Consider the following 16,665-nt stretch of genomic DNA (forward strand, 5'->3'; position numbering starts at 1 on the left):
CTTGGAGCTACTGTTCAGAGTACCCAGGAGGGGGCACAGAGAAAGGAGGTTAAGAGTCTGTGGAAACAGCAACTAAAGACAGCCTTGCATTCACCTGACCACAGTGTTCTAGTCTCTGATCTCTAGGGGTGTTCGCTGTGGGATAGAAGGGGTCTGGCCCATCCCTGCACTGTCTCCTTTCTCTGAGAATCATTCACCCAAACATAATCTCCTGGACTCAGTAGTCTCAAGGACTGGACTCTATGGTGCCTGTCAAAGTCCCTCTTCTCGTGGGTTTTTTATTGATCTTCCTTCTCCGGTCTCAGGAAGTCACATCAACAAGGGTTGAGTTGGCTAGAGAGGGCTGGGATAGTGGATCTCACCCTCTGTTTCTGTATCTTCTACAACCACATCCTATGCAGCCCTAGACCCAGTCTGAAGCGCTCCTTCCTGCGGGGGAGGGGGAAAGTGCAAATGCCAAGTGCCCTCCCCCACATCCGAGTCCTCCTTGGGGCACAGCAGCAGTGCAGCTTGTAACTGCAGTGAGGCCTGGATCTCATTTTGGGCCTATATGTGCCAGAGTAATACAATCTGCCAAATCTAACCTTCCTAATGGTAATAAGTCTCAGGGGTGTGTTGGTCAGGCAGAGCTGCTACGCTAGCCGGCACAGCTATCAGGCTTACCTGGGTCCTAATTCATCTTCACACCGCCAGGTGAACTCCCCGAAGCTCTCGTAGTGCTGGTTGTAGTGGTAGAGGACCCGGTGCAGGCTGGGCGAGCCCAGGTCCAGCAGAGTGTTGTAAGCTGTCTGCTGCTCCTTGCCGCTGGTGTAGCCATTGAAGAGATTGTAGATCTTGTCTGCTATTTCTGAGTAGGATGGCAGAGAGGGCTGTCAGTGCGTTTGTCAGACAGAAAGGAAATGTAGCCTCAAACCAGGTCAGTTATCAAGTAAAGAGCCCTGGGGCAAAATCCTAAACCCACTGCAGTCCAGAGCAAACTCTTACTGATGTCAATAAGGCCAGGATTCCCCCCGGGTGTCCCGGAATTTACACCGTGTCACCAGGTCATATTCTAGAAGGAGGGACAGTGGAACATACAGGATTTCCCAGACTGGATTAGATCTTTGGTCCCTTTAGTCCAATGGCATGTCTTGGACAGTGGCCAATACCAGCTGCTGTAGAGGAAGGTGCAAGGAACCCTGCAACAGGCAGTTATGAGATAACCTGCGCCCAGGTGAAGATCAATACCGGATTTGCAATGGCGCCAGTGGCTCCGGGCCCATGGTTGAAAGGGGCCCCAGTGCACTCTTCTCCACCCCCGCTCTCTCCTGTGGGGTCAGAGAAGCTTGACGCTGGGAGCTGCTGCGGCTCCGTGGCAGCCTCTGCTGGCAGCCTGGCTCCTGCCCCGCCCCTTTCCCCAACGTGCTACATTCCCTCCCCCCTCCCTGCCGCCGATCAGCTGGATCAGCCTAGCTGGGGGGAGGAGGAGAAGAAGAGGCGGGAGCCAGGCCTCTCCCCCGCCTCTTTCCCCAGCGTGCTACGTTCCCTCACCCCCCTCCCTGCCTGCCGCCGGTCAGCTAGATCAGCTCCTTGCCAGCGGGCGGGGGTGGGGGGGGAGAGGAGGAGGAGGAGGAGCGAGCCGCAGCACGCTGCTCCGGAGAGGAGGAGGAGAAGAGGTGGAGGTGAGGCCTTGGGGAAGGGGCTGGAATTGGGACATATACCCCCTCCAGCCCCCTGCGTGAGCACCTCCCCCCCGACCCCAGCCCACCCCCCAGCCCTCTGCCCACCCTAACCCCTGCACCGCCCCAGCCCCTGCATCCCCCCCCCCCCCCCAGCCCCCTGCCCTGACTCCTGCACCCCCCACATACGCAGCCCCCTGCACTGCCTCACACACATCCAGCCCCCTGTCCTGACTCCTGCACCCCCTCCCCCCCCCCCGCCCCCTTCCCTGACCCCTGCACCCTCCACACCTCCCCAGCCCCCTGCTCTGACTCCTGCACCCCCCCACATTCCCACCCCCATCCTGAGAACCAAACAGGAGCTGCCCCAGGTAAGCGTTCCACATCCCAACCTCCTGCCCCAACCCTGAGCCTCCTCCCTCGCCCTAGCTCCTGGCCAGACCCCGCACCCGAACATTTTTTTACAATATTTGGAAAGATCATTAAGTGGTCCATCGAGACCCTCCGTGATTTTCAAGTGGTCTGTGGAAAAATAAGTTAGACTACAAGAACAATCAAGGTACCTCACTTTATTTTCATTTACTTGCTATTACTTATGGGAGGAGGATGAAGAAAAAAAGAATGAAAAATGGGGGCAGGGGGAGATAAGAGAGAATGTTCATTTTCTTGACTGGGTCCCAAGGAGGAGCCCCAAAAATGAAGCTGAGCACAGGGCTGGGGGGGCCCATTAACTCTAAATCCACCACTGGCTGTCACGTCACCTGGGCTGGGGATACTCTCAGGGCCGGTGTAACCACTAGGCGAACTAGGCGACTGACTATGGCGGCAAGAATTGGGGGTGCCAAAAAGCGGTGCCCAAAATTTTTTTTACACACTACAGTGGAGTCACATCTTACATGGGGGTTAGGTTCTAAAGTCACCGCATAAGAGGAAAAGTGAAAATTACCATAAAGTACAGTATACACTACTGCCAAAGGTGGCACGCAAGCCGATTTTTTTTTTTTAATGGCAGGCTGTGGGTCCTGGCTGCCGCTGAGCCTGCTGCCGACCTGGGGTTCTGTTCACTTAGCTGGCAGTGGGCTGAGCAGGGCCAGCAGTGGGCCGGCTCCTGCCAGCCGCCAGCCCCACTCAGCCCGCTCAGCCCGCTGGGGTCCCAGCCAGCTCCGCTCAGCCTCCTGCCGGCCTGGGTGAACGGTCTGGGGTTCCGTTCACCCAGGGTTCTGTCCGCCGGCCTGGGGTTCCGTTCACCCAGGCCGCCAGGAGGCTAAGCGGATCCGGCGGCCGGGACCCCGGCTGGCAGCAGGCTGAGCAGGCTGAGCGGAGCCGGCGGCTGGGACCCCGGCTGGCAGCGGGCTGAGGTCCCAGCCGCCGGCCCTGCTCAGCCCACTGACAATCTGGGGCTCCGGCTGCCGGTCCCTTGCCAGCCAGGGTCTCGGCCACCGGCCCTGCTCAGCTTCCTGCCGGCCTGGGTGAACACCAGGAAGCTGAGCGGAGTTGCCGGCTGGGACCCTGGCTGGCAGCTGAGTGAACGGAACCACAGGCCAGCAGCAGGCTCAGTGGTGGCCAGGACCTGCAGCCTGACATTAAAAAAAAAAAAAAAACAGCTTGCTTGCCACCTTTGGCATGCGTGCTGTAGGTTGAGGACCCCTGTTCTAGTGTAGACAGTATAAACTATGTATACTGTGTGTACTGTACTTTATGGTAATTTTCACTATACGCGATTTTCCTCTTACGCGCTGACCTTAGAACCTAACACCCGCGTAAGATGTGACTCCACTGTATTCATTTTTGAAATTTTATAATAAGCAATGCTCCGGAGGGGGGAGGGGGAGGGGGGCAAGGTGGAAGTTTCACCTAGGGTGCAAAATATCCTTGCATCGGCCCTGGATACTGTGTCAGCAGATCCCCACAGTCTCCAACCTACCTGGGCAGTACAGCAGACATGGCCCTGCCCACTAGCTCCTCTCCACTCCCTAGCCCACCCATCACTTGCCCCCCACCCTTAAGACTTAGCCCTCTTACTTTTAAAAATGATTGCTTGCCCCTCTCCCCTCCTCAGGCTTTTCTGGCAGCCCTGTTGCCAGGTATCCAGTTTTAGACTGGAAACTCCAGTAGAAAATGGGACCTGAGTGTCCGGTTAGCAGTGCTGACTGGAAGCGAAATGTCCGGTTATAGGAGTAACCACATTAGCCTCCGCTCCTCCCACTCCCAACACCCACCCCAGAGGGCTGGAAGAGAACCTCTCCTGCTGCTGTGGGAGGAGGGGCAGCTCAGTGCAGAGAGAGATGAAGAGAATGGGCTAGAACCAGGTAGGTACCCGCTCTATGTGGGCAGGGGCGGGGGGGGGGATCCTGTTTACCCCCTCCCCAGCTCTGCTGCACTTGCAGTTTACCTTTGACTCCTCCCTTGCTCCAGAGACCAACCCTAGCTCCTGCCCCACTGTGCTTTTACCCCCGGCCCCTTTTACAATTATTCCCCAGGGGGGCCCACAAATATGTTTGGCGCCGGGCCCACAAAAAGTTAATCTGGCCCTGGTGAAGATGCCTCCTAACCCCCATCACTAAGGCTGGCTTATGCCCTGAAGCAGGAGGGTTTCTATTCCTGTTGAAGCTCATGGACTCTATTTTTTTGTACTAGCCACAGACATGGCCAACCCTTTGGGGACTTTTCTAACACTTCGCCATCAGCCTGAACAACCAATGGCAAGGCAAGTTTCCATCCACTCACCCTCCCATCAGCCTCGATCCTAACCTGGAGGGATTCCAGCTACAGTTCCTGCAACCATTCACACCCTGGTCTCTCTAGTGAATCAGGCTTCCAATTACTGCTGGCTCTGGTGCTTGGTTTTCGGGCGAGATACCACACTCTGAGAACCGTAAATGGACGATGCTGTCTATTGGGGCAGCAAATTATTGCTGTAGTAATGGGAACGGGGCCGAGATCTGATGCTTGAGAGAGGCCACCTAACCGACAGCCATCATGTGGGAACCACTTGATTACTGCTGAGTGGGATCTGAACTGGTTTATTCAGAAGAGTAGGGCTGTCACCCCCATCACCAGTCATCTCATCCCATACTCAGAACAATGCTTCCCATTACCTCCCATCCAAGCAGAATGAGATGTTATTTTTAAACAAACACACTCATTCCACCTGCACAATCTAGATGTATTGACCTGATTCCCACTGCCTCTAACAAGGTTCTGTCCCGGCATGAACAACAGAGAAGCAGCTGTGCATCCTCAGGCAATAATTACATCAAGAGCCTCCAAAGTCCCCATAACCTTTGAGATCAGATGCATGGAGCCCCAAGAGGGTGCTTCGTTCTCATCACGCTTTATCGTCATTATTTACTAAAGCAGTGCTGTAGGTAGGCATGGACAAAGATGACGACAAAGGCCCAGAACCTCAGAGATGTTTAGGTGCCTAGTTCCCATTGAGGATCTGGGCCAAAGTTCCTACCCCAAGGGTCTTGCAGTCTGAACCAGATAGATAACTAGGGACAGGCTGGATCTGAGAAGCTTCAATCCGGATCCAAACACCACCAGTGTTTATAGGGGTGTTCAATTCTGGAGTTTCAGGTGCGTCCATTACAGAGACGCCAAAAACAACCAGGATCTGGATTCCATCCAACTTCAGGGCCATTCACACCCATGGTTTGGCTTGGGCATATCTCTTCAACTAGCCCAACAAAAGAAGAGTGGGGGTTCGCCTGCTCTGTGTTCTGCTTAACCATGCTCTGACAATCCACTGCAGTGAAGTCCAGCATGTCAGACCAGGGCTTTGCCAGGGGGAGGGCACCCCCTTAAGCACCCCCACTGTTACCTTGAGCCTTCACATCATCTACCACTGGGCATGGGGTCTTGACCGTCACATCACTTGACCTGGAGCGTCTTCCCGTGTTATCAACTCCCCAAAGCGTGAACCTGGGGGAGAGGGGAGATGTTATCACAGCACGGAGACGACGGACAGACTGGGGAATCTGGAGCTCACACATGCAGGTGCACACGGCAGACCCCCCATCAGGAGGAATGTATGCAACTAATTGCCTAGGAGATAAGGGGCTGTCCTACCATGCACATCACTTTGCTCTGCTTGACACAGGTGCCCCAAACTGGCCTGTGCTGCTTTTCCATGCAGACCCAGTGGGAGGTGAGAACTCAATACAAGAGGCTTGGCATCCCCTTTGCAGCACAGTGACCTCAGGCTAGTGCAGGCAGCTCTCTGCTGGGGCTGGTACTCGGGGCACTGACAGCCCTGCCAATTCACAGAGCCCTGGCGCATGATGCAGAGCAGAGCCCCGGCCAGCAGCAGGGAAGAGCCAGCTAACATATGAAGAGCCTGCTGTCTCCATCCTGATGCCATCTGAGGTGCTCACTGTGTGTAAACTCCACCCTGGGCCCAGCCTTGGAGCAGGTGACAAGGAAAGAACAGAATTACAGCAGCCTTGGTGCGACCGCATCATGAGCCTCCTCCATTGCAGCCAGGGGAGTGGGGCTGTAGGTAAGTCAGGCATCAGTCCAGGCGCTCAGTGAGAGTCTACATCCCATGTGGACTGGAGTCATACTGTGGGCCTGGCAGAAGGTGAGGCTGAACAATACCATCAAGCAGGTGTAAGAAGGGCAGGAGGTAAGGATCTTTCCAACACTGCCACGCGTGCTCTGCGTGGCTGCTGCTGGGCTTCACATCTCTGAATCTACAGATCCATGGAGCACGGCGTTGCCATCAGCAGCTGGGTCATGACTGCAAATGCGAAATAACCCTCCAGTGCAGGTGAGGGGGATACCCACATGCTGCTGTGCCCGGATTCCCCTCTCCACTGACACCCCTGGGGGGATAAAAAACCAAGGGGGATGCACCCTTCGCAGCCTATGTAGGCCCAGTTCCTGGCGTACACCAGGGGCTCCTTGCCCCTCACAACCTCTCTGTGTGCCACCCTCCACCCCAATCTATTTCAGAGACTCCTTCATCCATGGGGCTCTGGGTGCCCCTCATTACCTCCTCCCATACCAGGGTTCCCCATTCTTCCTCTGCCCATGCCAGCTGCTCTGTATGCCCCACATCCCTAATCACGCCAATCTCCCCCACCTCGTTTGCCAGGGGCTTTGTCTGCCCCTTCCCCCATGTGAGGGGCTCTGTTCCCTCCCACTCCCCTTCCTCCACCGTTATTCCTTCTGTCTGGGAGAAGAATCATTCAGGGTGTAAGCATGTTAAACCCTAGTGGGAGGTAGGCACAGATGAGATGGGGTATCGTTAGGCTGGAAGACATTAACAGGTGCCATCAAACAGTTCTTTGGTCTTCAGACAACTGCAGAGGTGCATGAAGCTGTGGCTGTGCTGAACAGCTGATGGGGCTCCATCCATTTGTCCCCATTTTGGTTTCCCCATTTTCCCAAAAATCAATAGAGTTCTGGCCCTTGAAGTCTCGAACTTTTTCTGGACTCGATCAAATGCGGCATTTAAGAATTATCGTGTCACCGACAGGGAAATGCTGTCCAGCTGAGTGGACAGCCCTGGCAAGCTTAGCCAACACGGTGGTGATGATAATTTAATATTTGTGCATAGTTCCAGGAGCACATCCAGCATGAACCAATAGGGGGGTGCTTGCCACGCAAGAGAATGGAGAATGAATGCTCCCTTTCTCCATGCCCACCACAAAGATGAGGAGAAAGCTTGGGAATAGCCAATCAGAAGCAGCAGTATTACTCACGAGGTCGGGCGTAGCCAATTAGAGGCAGTGTCACTCACGTGTAGGTGGTGTCAGGCTCCAGGCAGCGAATGATCAAGGAGATGGTGGTGGACAGCTTGTCGGGTACTTGTGCCGGCATCGCGCAGGGGGATTTGGCTCCGGAGATGATGTCATCCACCAAACTCAGCACCGTCTCTAGGGAAAGAGGGGAAAAGGAGATTTTAGGCAATTATCTTCCCATGCCCCAGAATCTAAGCAGGGGATGATGGGTGAGGAGAGGCTACAATGGGTCACAAGACTGGCCAACTGAGCCCAATACCTAGTGACCGATCAGATACTTCCTGGAGGGTCAGGAGCAATGAGGAAAGGACCTTGTAACAGGCTGACTATTGGTGATTTGGAGTGATGCATCGTGCACTGCCTCCCGTGTGAGATTAGCCAATTGGGAGCTATGGAAGGGGAGAAAATGCATTGGTGGGAAGGATAGGAAAAATGTTTATGTTGCTCTTGTGTCCTGCCTTGACCCTGAGCTGCGGCACAAGATCAAGGCTCTTAGGCCGGTGACCTCTCTGCTAGGGGGCAAGTGGAAGTTCTATGGAGCTTTTTCAGGTGAGGAAAAGCCTTAGTGTCCCCGTTGCAGACACAGAAATACAAATAGCCTCACAATCACTGAGTCTCCAGCCTAAGAAGTGAGGATGGAGACTGGTGTGATTGTGAATGAAGATTACTTGCCTGTAACCGGCTGTTCTTTGAGATGCATGGTGGTCCCTGTCTGTATTCCACATGTGGGTGGGGATGCATGCCTTGTGCCCAAGGCTGGAAATGCTAACAAGTGGTGTCCGTTGGCCCGCACAGTTCTCCTCGTCCCCCAGACTGAGGGAATAAGAGACAATGCGGGTTGACGCCTCTCCGGTTCCTGTTCTTACCACGAATCCAGTAGGATCGGAAGCAGAGGGGAAGGAGGGCGGGCAGTGGAATATAGACAGGGACCACACATTTCAAAGAACCTCCAGTTACGACTAAGTAATCTCCACTTCTTCTTCGAGCGCTGGTTCCTGTGTGTATCCCACGCGTGGGCGGTGGGCAAGTGTATTCTGTCAGGAGGAGGGTGCGAAGATGCTGGTAAGACAGATGTGTTGAAGCACTGCAGTTCCCACGGCTGCATCCGCAGCCGAGGCCCGAACTGGTGTGTTCTGTTTTGGGAATGTGTGACTGGAACTCCAGTCTGCCGCTCTGCATGTGTCCGGTAATGGTACTTCCTGCAAGGATGCTGGAGAGGCAGCGTGTGCTCTGGTGGAGTGATATGTGCTAATTGGGAGCACACCAAGATGCACCCAGGAATCCATTTAGAGATTCCCTGAGAAGATATAGCTCGTCCCAGTGACCTTTGCACTATGGCAAGAAATAGCTTAGGTGATTTTCTGATAGATTTGGTTCTCTGCAGGTAGAACGTTAAGGAACATCTGAGGTCGAGGGAATGAAGTCTCCTCTCCTGAGCAGAGGCACAGGGTTTCGGAATGAAAACAGATACATGGAGTTCAGAAATAACCTTGGGGAGGAATTTAGGGTGCAGGCTTTCAGACCAAGAAGAGACGGATTTCGGAATGCTGCAAGTAAGTGAAAACAGGCAGCTATGACCCCAATCCAGCAAAGTATTTAAGCATGGGCTTAAAGTTCAGCCTGGGCTTAAGTACTTTGCTGGATGGGGGCCCACCCCTCACCATTGAAAGCATTCTGCTCTTGATTTCACCCTTTGCTACCAAGCCAATGCTGCAAAAGGCAGAGCTGTGATGAGTGTGTTCCTCATCCAGCCAGGAATGAACATTATTGGCTGCCAGTGCCACCCCGCCCCCAGAGCAAAGGAGGAGCCCGAGCAGAGCCCAGTTCTGGCTGCTGCAGGAGCAGCACCCTCCGTCACTGCCCTCACCGGTCTCCACTTTGGAATGATCCATTCGGTCGGTGATCTTCTCCTGACGGATGAGGTAATCGACGATCTGCACTCCGATTGGCGGCTCTGAGTGCTCCCATTCCAACACCACCAAGGTGCTGCTCGGCTCGTGCACCGTGGAGAGCCGCAGCCTGAGGAAGAGGGAAAACCAAGGAGGGTCAGACCCTGTCAATAGGCAGCTCCTGCCTGCCCCTAACAGTGCCGTTCTTTTCTTCCCAACCCTCTTCAGTGTGGGGCTGGCTCCACCCATTGCTCCCTCTGAGCTACTGGAGACTCACTGTCCTCACGGGCTGGGTTATGGCCTGTGCCTCCCAGGAAGCAGGACTGTGAAGACATGATCCATAGGGTGGGGGGCAAAGGTGACCGGTGGGAGCCTTGCATGGCTGCCTGCAGCCCAGAATAGCCAGTGCACAGAGGTCCGGGCCAGCTGCTTCCCCCCCTCATCCAGCCCATCCTGTGCCTAAGTTGCTCCTGCACTGGGGAGGAAAGCTGCAGCACCAGTCAAGCCTGGTGTTAGTTTTCATTTGTGCAGACGTCCCACTGATTTCTGAGACCGCCCAGCCCTGCCTGGGGAAGGCAGCTGGTTTCAAGCGAGTGCTGCTGAAACCTTTATGCCACACTCAACTCCCTCGCACGCCAGAAGGTCGTCACTCGGGGTCAGGGATCAAGGCCTTCTACAGGGTGGAGCGGGGGAAGCTCAAGCTGCTGCCACCACCCCGGCTTCCAGCTACACGCTGGTTCTGGGCCTCTGGCTCCGGCACCTTGCACCAGCACCGAAGTCCCCTTCAAGAGGAATAATCTCTGCGGAGGGGGGCGAAATCAGCGTGGGAGAGACGTACACCGGGTGTGGGAGGGGTGCGCAGGTTGGGAGCCCGTCGGCGCCAAAAGCACTCGAGTCGCACCGGCACCAGTCTTCAATGACATCCCCACTCCCGGAACACCACAGGGTGCTCATGGTGGCCTCCTGCAACAGCTGAGAAAGAGAAGGAGGATTAGGGCCAGGCAAGCAGGAACGGCACCCCACCCTCATCACCCGCTGTGCCACTGGCATCTGAAACCCTGTAACTTTCTGTGCATGCCGCTCCCCACACAGCCCTGAGCGCACTGCCAGCAGCTGGGAGCTCTGAGACCTCCTGGCAAAGAGGGGACACAGAGAGAAGTCAAAAGGGATGGGGGCCATTCATGGGGTGGGGCAGAGGCGTTCAGCCTTCACCCATCTGCAGCTGGTTTCAAGTGGCAATTGCTGAGCCAGGCCTGGGTCTGTTTACTCCCGCGCATGCTGAATGGTGGCTGGTGCTCTGACCTGATAAGCTGGATGGCAGTGTGCCAAGTGCCTGGTCACTATGGTGACCTCACACAGCCCCGCCAAGGCAGATGCCTGTCTCTGGGATGCTCTCTGGCAGTTCCTCACCACGTGCTACACCCCTTTAAGCTGTACCTACGTGCTCCACGTGGCAAACATCAGGCTGGCTCAATAAGGAGAGGTGGAAAGGCAAGCAGTAATGCTGCCAGCCGGCCACGCCACATAAGGGCTGTCTGTCATTCCAGGCCTGCCAGAGCCATTCGCTGCTAATAACCTCAGCTCAGCCAATCACAACCCTGCCACATTCTACCCCTCTCTCAGCAACCGGCTCCTCACCCTCTGGGTTTGGTTGTTGGTGACCAGCTCATAGATGGGCGCTGCTTTGGTGACCTCCAGCAGAATTGGCTCGGCTGGCGTGTCTGGGCTCGAAGTCACATGGCAAAGCGGGCATGAGGAGGGGCAGCGGCCTCTGCTCTGGCAATCCATGCGGACCCCAGCTGCCATCCGCTTGGTGCCCGACTCCGACAGACTGGCGATGTATTCGGGGAAGGTGAGAACCTTGGGGTCCCGCTCTCGCTCCTCGGACTCGTCAGAGGGGGAATTGCCTGTGAAATAAGAGAAAGGGGGGATGGGAAATCAGGCCAACCCATAATGCCCTCACCTGTTCTCCCTCTACAGCCCATGGCTCTTCCAGTACCATAGATGGCCACACTTCACTTCATAGTCAGGAAATACTGACTGGTGATTAAACCAGGGACCAGGCATCATGACCTCTGAGTTCCTTTCCCTGCTCTGTCACTGGCAAGTGACCTAAACGTCTCTGTGCTTCCATTTCCCCACATCCTGGCCTCCGGCTGGGGGTTTGCTTCTCCGGCTGCCCTCCATGCCGCTCACGCGCAGAGCCCGAGTCCCCAGGCTATTTGCAAGTGGACTGAATTCCATCTGCAGTGACTGAAATCTCCACTGGAGGGAGCCTCTCTCCTGCAGATGGGGTGGGGGGGCATAATGAGAGTAAAGGTTTATTCTGGCTTCCACTTGGACCTGCTTTCACATCCGGAGAACTTCCTTAAAAATCCTCCTTTTGGGGTGAAACGTTCCATGCTTGGTCTCAAGCCCAGGAGTAATTCTTGTTAAGTTTAAGGGAAATCCTTTTAGCCCTTTGTGGGTAAGAGCAGAGTGAAAAGAATAGATGTTTTTCAATTTAAAACATTACAACTTTTTTTGGAGGGGGGGAGCATTATAAATTCAAAGCAAGCATTTCATCAGCTCTCATTCCACCCACTAGAGGGCAGTGTAGCACAGCGTCTCCACATCATGTATTTCACTTTAGGCTTTTATGTAAGACAACTAGGAAGACCTGATCCAAAGCCCACTGAATTTAAAGAAAAAGAACTTTGGATCAGGCCCCTCCTTTGGAAATTCTGGCATGAACCTCTCTGTACCTCAGTTCCCCCATCTGTAAAATGGGGGATAATGACGCTGACCAACCTTTGTAAAGCACTTTGGAATCTAGGAGTGGAAAACATCACAAAGCATTATTATTATTAATAGGCTTGGCAGGATTCATAGTTTCAAAGATGCTACAGCCAGAGGGGACCGCTGTGATCCTACAGGAGGTCAGAGTAAATAACACAGACTTCCCAGAATTCATTCATGTTTGAACCAGAGCATGTCTTTTGGGAGAGGGAGGGGTGGGGGGAATCCAACCTTGACTGAAAAATTGCCAGTGATGGACAAATCCACCACAACCCTTGGTAAGCTGTTCTAGTGGCTAATTACCCTAATTGTAAAAAACGGGCACCGACTTTTCAGCCTGAATTCTTCTAGCTTGAACTTCCAGCCATTGGATCTCATTATACCTTTGTCTTCTAGCCTGAAGAGCCCATGATCAATTTTTTAAATGTTTATCTATTTCAGTTTTCACAGTTGTGCAAAATTATGAGTTTTAAGCATTTTTTCTATTTGTATTAATTTAAATGTTCACAGTTGCAAGCAATTATGGGGGGTTAGATAATATTTATTTAATGACAGACGTTGCGATTCAAAAAGTTACAGCTTTACAACTGTTAAAAAACACAAATTGTCAACATCAAATGTCAAAATATACAAAGTAACTATCCGTCAAACAAACTCTAGTAAGTACTTACTTTGCCTATTTGTAAATTTCTATCATCATTGATGGAGATGTTTTTTCATCGGTTTGTGTTTATATGGTGAAATCAACATTTACTGAAAAAATCTAATCCTGCCGAGCCTAATTATTAAGTAGTTAACATTGTATGCAAGTCCCGTTTTTATTAATAGACAAAAAGGAGCACTGCAATAGTTATAAGAACCATTTTATTTTCCTCCCCAAAAGCCTCTCTCCTTGTTCTCTCTCGGAAATCTAGTTTTGACACTTGTTGGAAAGGTGGATAAAAATCACTTATTCAAAATAAATAAATATATAAATAAAAATCAGATTTTTTTATTTTAAATTTAAAAAATGGTTTAAATTTAAGATTATTTAATTTAAATATTTTTTTTAAAAATAAACCTATTTAAAACTAAATTTGAAATTGACAATCTATTTTAAGGCTTAAACTTGCTATAATGTATTAAAACCATTCAAATTAACAAATAATATTAAGCAGTCTGTATTTGCTGCCGAAGTTTAAAGAAAGTCAAATCACTGAACTGGTAGCTGTCACTGGCTAAGCACCTGGAACCAGCTTGCTGAAGGGCTAAACCAGCTTTTGATAGCAGTAGCCTCTTCTGCAGCGAGAATATTTTCTTCATTTCAACTTATTCAACTGGTTCAGTTCAATGACTAATTCAGTCAAAGTTGAGAAACTGACTGGCAGTTGAAAAATCAGGAAAGCTTGTTTTCTATATCCAAGCAATAACTAAAAACAAAGTACAAGAAGATGAGATCTACTAATTCTAAAATCTTGCAGACCATTCCTTCTCAATCATTAATTCAATCATGATCTGAAGCAGAAGGGAAAGCGGGAGGGTAGTGGAATACAGAGACAGACCACACATCTTGAAGAGCATCTAATTATAGGTAAGTAACCTCCTCTTCTTCTTTGTGAGCAGGTCCCTATGTGTACTCCAAATGTGGGTGACTGGTAAGCAGTCGTCAGGGGGGTGCAAGGATGCAGGCGATATAGATTACTGTAATGCTGCCGTTCCAAAGGCTGCATTTTCAGAAGTGGCTTGGACTTCGTGAAGGGATGGATGCAACTCCAAGTTGGCACCTTACAAATGTACACTAGGCAGCCACCAAAGGTTTGGGAAATAGATGAGGATGGTGTCAATGATGGCTGGCAACTCTTGAACGTCCTGTCAAAAGTGACCTTTAGCCGGTGGATGATATTGGGTGGCTGATGTTGAGGTGGATGGAGCTGCATACCTTGGTCTTTGCAGTGTCTGATAATTACGTAGTGGTTCATATGGTCGTTAGTGGTAGAAAGGTTGTAGAAGAGGCATTGATATATACACCTGTTTATGATGTTTCTTCTTTGGGGCCAAAGTATAAATGCCTATGGAGTGGAGGGTTGACCTTGAGTCATAACTAGGGCAAAGAATTGACTGTCTTTTCAATAAAGAGATTAGCTGGGTCAAAGGGTAAATGCTTGATGTTGTTCTGAACCTTGAACCCTGAAGAGAGAAGCCATGATTCACTCCACAATACTACTGTGGTTGCTCTAGATGTGGTATCGGCCACGTCAACCGCAGCATGGAGTCAAGTTGTTGCCATGAGTCTACCCTTGTCAACAAAGGTTTGGGAATTGGGCCCTTTCCTCCTGAAGACATGTATCTTTAAACTCCAAGAATATGAAGTAGTTCATATCATACTTAGCTAGCAGGGCCTGGAAGTTAATGATTCTAAACTGGACACTGGTGGATATGACCGCTTTTCTCCCCAGAAGTTCAAGGTGTTTAGTGCCCTTGTCCGCAGATGTGGTCTTGGAGTGTGGTTGCCCAGATCCTTCTACAACTGCTTGTGCTACTAGGAAGTTGGGGGCAGGATGAGTGAACAAAAATTCTGCCCCTTTTCAGGGACAAAGTATCATCTCTCAGTTAGTTTGGGGATACAGATGCATGACGCAAGCGTGTGCCATAACACCCTGGCTGGTTCCATGAAAGCCTGGCAGAGCTACCTGATTGAGTCCACTGGGCTGTAGGATGTCCAAGAGTGTATGCTGCATGCCATTAACTTCCTCAAATGGGATCTGAGGTTCAGATGTCACCATCTGCAAGAGTTCTTGTATTGTCTCTGGTCATCAGGTGGGGATGGCAAAGATGGGGCAATTGCCCATTGGGTGAGGATGATGATACACACGAGTAACGCTGGTACCAGTGGATCTGGCTCTCGACATCTTTCTCCTCTGTATACTCCGGCAGAGCCTGTTGCTGTTGTCTGGGGGAAGAGGGCTTGTGAGCCTCTCACACAGATCCAGGGTGCCATGCATGTCCCATGGACCCCAACAGGGCCAGTATATTTTGAAGGCTGGCTGGGGGGACCCCAAGGCATCAGGTACCAATAGTCTCTGGGAGGGTAGTTTTGTCTGGTTGGAGGATGAGTCCAGAAAAGTCTAGAAGCCCTGTCCAGGCTAACCTTTGTTTATGGAGGCGATGGTTCATCCTGAACATTAGATTGAGGAAAAGGTAGAATCTAGTTCCATGGCAGTACTGTCGCTGCTTGCTTGTGGATGGAGTAGGGAAGCAGCTCTCTCTTCCTGAGGTGGAGTCCACTTCTGGTGTTGAAACATTCCTCAGAAGGACTGGACCTGAAAGCAGAGGAGATTGTGGGTACAGAAGAGTGAAGATATCCTCCAGGAAGGTATAAGTCTCAATCTACCCTGGTCCTGTTAATCGGTATTGTTGGATCTGGTGTATCCATGGGCTTAGTGGTTAGCAGGTACTTACAAGATCGGGCTCGTACCGTTTAAGGGAGAAGAGTTCTGCCTGGAGCTCTTTGTCAGTGCTGGCAGATACTGATTCTTCAGTTTACTAACTGGTACCGGAGTTGATACCTTTGGTTTCTTGCTCCGGAGTGCCTTACCCTCGTGATTGGGTGGCTTGCGTGGGCCTAAGTCTTTAGGACTGGAGTATGAGGACTCACCTGATTTGGAAGGAGTCGGGGAGGGACCCTTTCTCTTGGGAGCAAATCCGGAAGGGGATCTGTTCTTGTGTCTGTGAGAGCATCCCCATCTCTCATGAGAACCCAAGACAACGGGTCTTTGGCTTTATTAGATCTGGCCTCTGCCCTGAAGCTAGTGCTCGGAGGAGCGCTGCTCAAGGGCCTGGATACGACTGGGGTCTCCTAGCTTTGTCCATCAGGTACTTCCTCAGATAGAGCTGTTGTCCCTCTCAGGTCCGGGGAGGGAAGCAGAAACAGATATTTCACTTGGAGGAGATATGAGCCTCCTCAGAGCAGTAAAGATAGTGCTGGTGGTCACTGCTGACCGAGATGGAGGGAGGACAGGAGACAGTTCTTAAATCCAGAACTCTGGGCACAGTCCCCCCGAGGGGGGAAACAGAGAGTCTCAGGGCAGGGAAAAACTAGTCTACACTAACTATAGAGAGATTACTAAAAACACTAAGAACTATATACAATTATGTTTACAGATAAGAGAGACAATGCAAAGATAGCTACAGACACAGAGGATTCTGAATCAAGTCATGTGGTGGTAAGAAAAAACTGGGGAGACAGTCAGCTCACACCTCTCCTTATCCCCTCCTCAGTGCTGACCACGAGGAGCTCCAGGGCAGAGGCGTGGTCTAACGGACATTACTTGCATGATTTTCCAGTCTCAGGTGCATGGGGTGGATGTGTGCCCACGGGTGGAATACACATAGGGACTAGCACTCGGACAGAACCACATCAATTCAATTCACTAACTACCGATAATACTTCCTTCCTAATACTTCTCTTGGTTTTAAATACAAAATATATTTTGATAATTACTTTTCTCTTATGTATCCAGCACACTTTAAGGTAGGTTTATTTAACCAATAACAAACTAATTTTAAATGCTGTTTTTGTGCATTTTTAATTGAAATCCAATTTCCAGCCAAATG

The 16,665-nt window shown here is 51.5% G+C and overlaps 1 protein-coding gene across 1 annotated transcript in view; it reads right to left on the reverse strand.

Annotated features, from left to right (window-relative positions):
• Window positions 1–659: 659 nt before the first annotated feature.
• Window positions 660–16,665, reverse strand: part of LOC113407531 (astrotactin-1) — a 218,180-nt gene continuing 202,174 nt past the window's right edge. Inside the window, exons 17-22 of the mRNA XM_026656141.1 lie at window positions 10,933–11,201; window positions 10,133–10,266; window positions 9,273–9,424; window positions 7,405–7,540; window positions 5,482–5,582; window positions 660–847 (exon numbers count right to left, since the gene is read on the reverse strand). Coding sequence (XP_026511926.1) covers window positions 660–847; window positions 5,482–5,582; window positions 7,405–7,540; window positions 9,273–9,424; window positions 10,133–10,266; window positions 10,933–11,201 — 980 coding nt within the window. The remainder of the gene's footprint in view (window positions 848–5,481; window positions 5,583–7,404; window positions 7,541–9,272; window positions 9,425–10,132; window positions 10,267–10,932; window positions 11,202–16,665) is intronic.

Source organism: Terrapene carolina, unplaced genomic scaffold, assembly GCF_002925995.2.
Source record: "Terrapene carolina triunguis isolate 2854851 unplaced genomic scaffold, T_m_triunguis-2.0 Scaffold212, whole genome shotgun sequence".
NCBI classification, from domain to species: domain Eukaryota; kingdom Metazoa; phylum Chordata; order Testudines; family Emydidae; genus Terrapene; species Terrapene triunguis.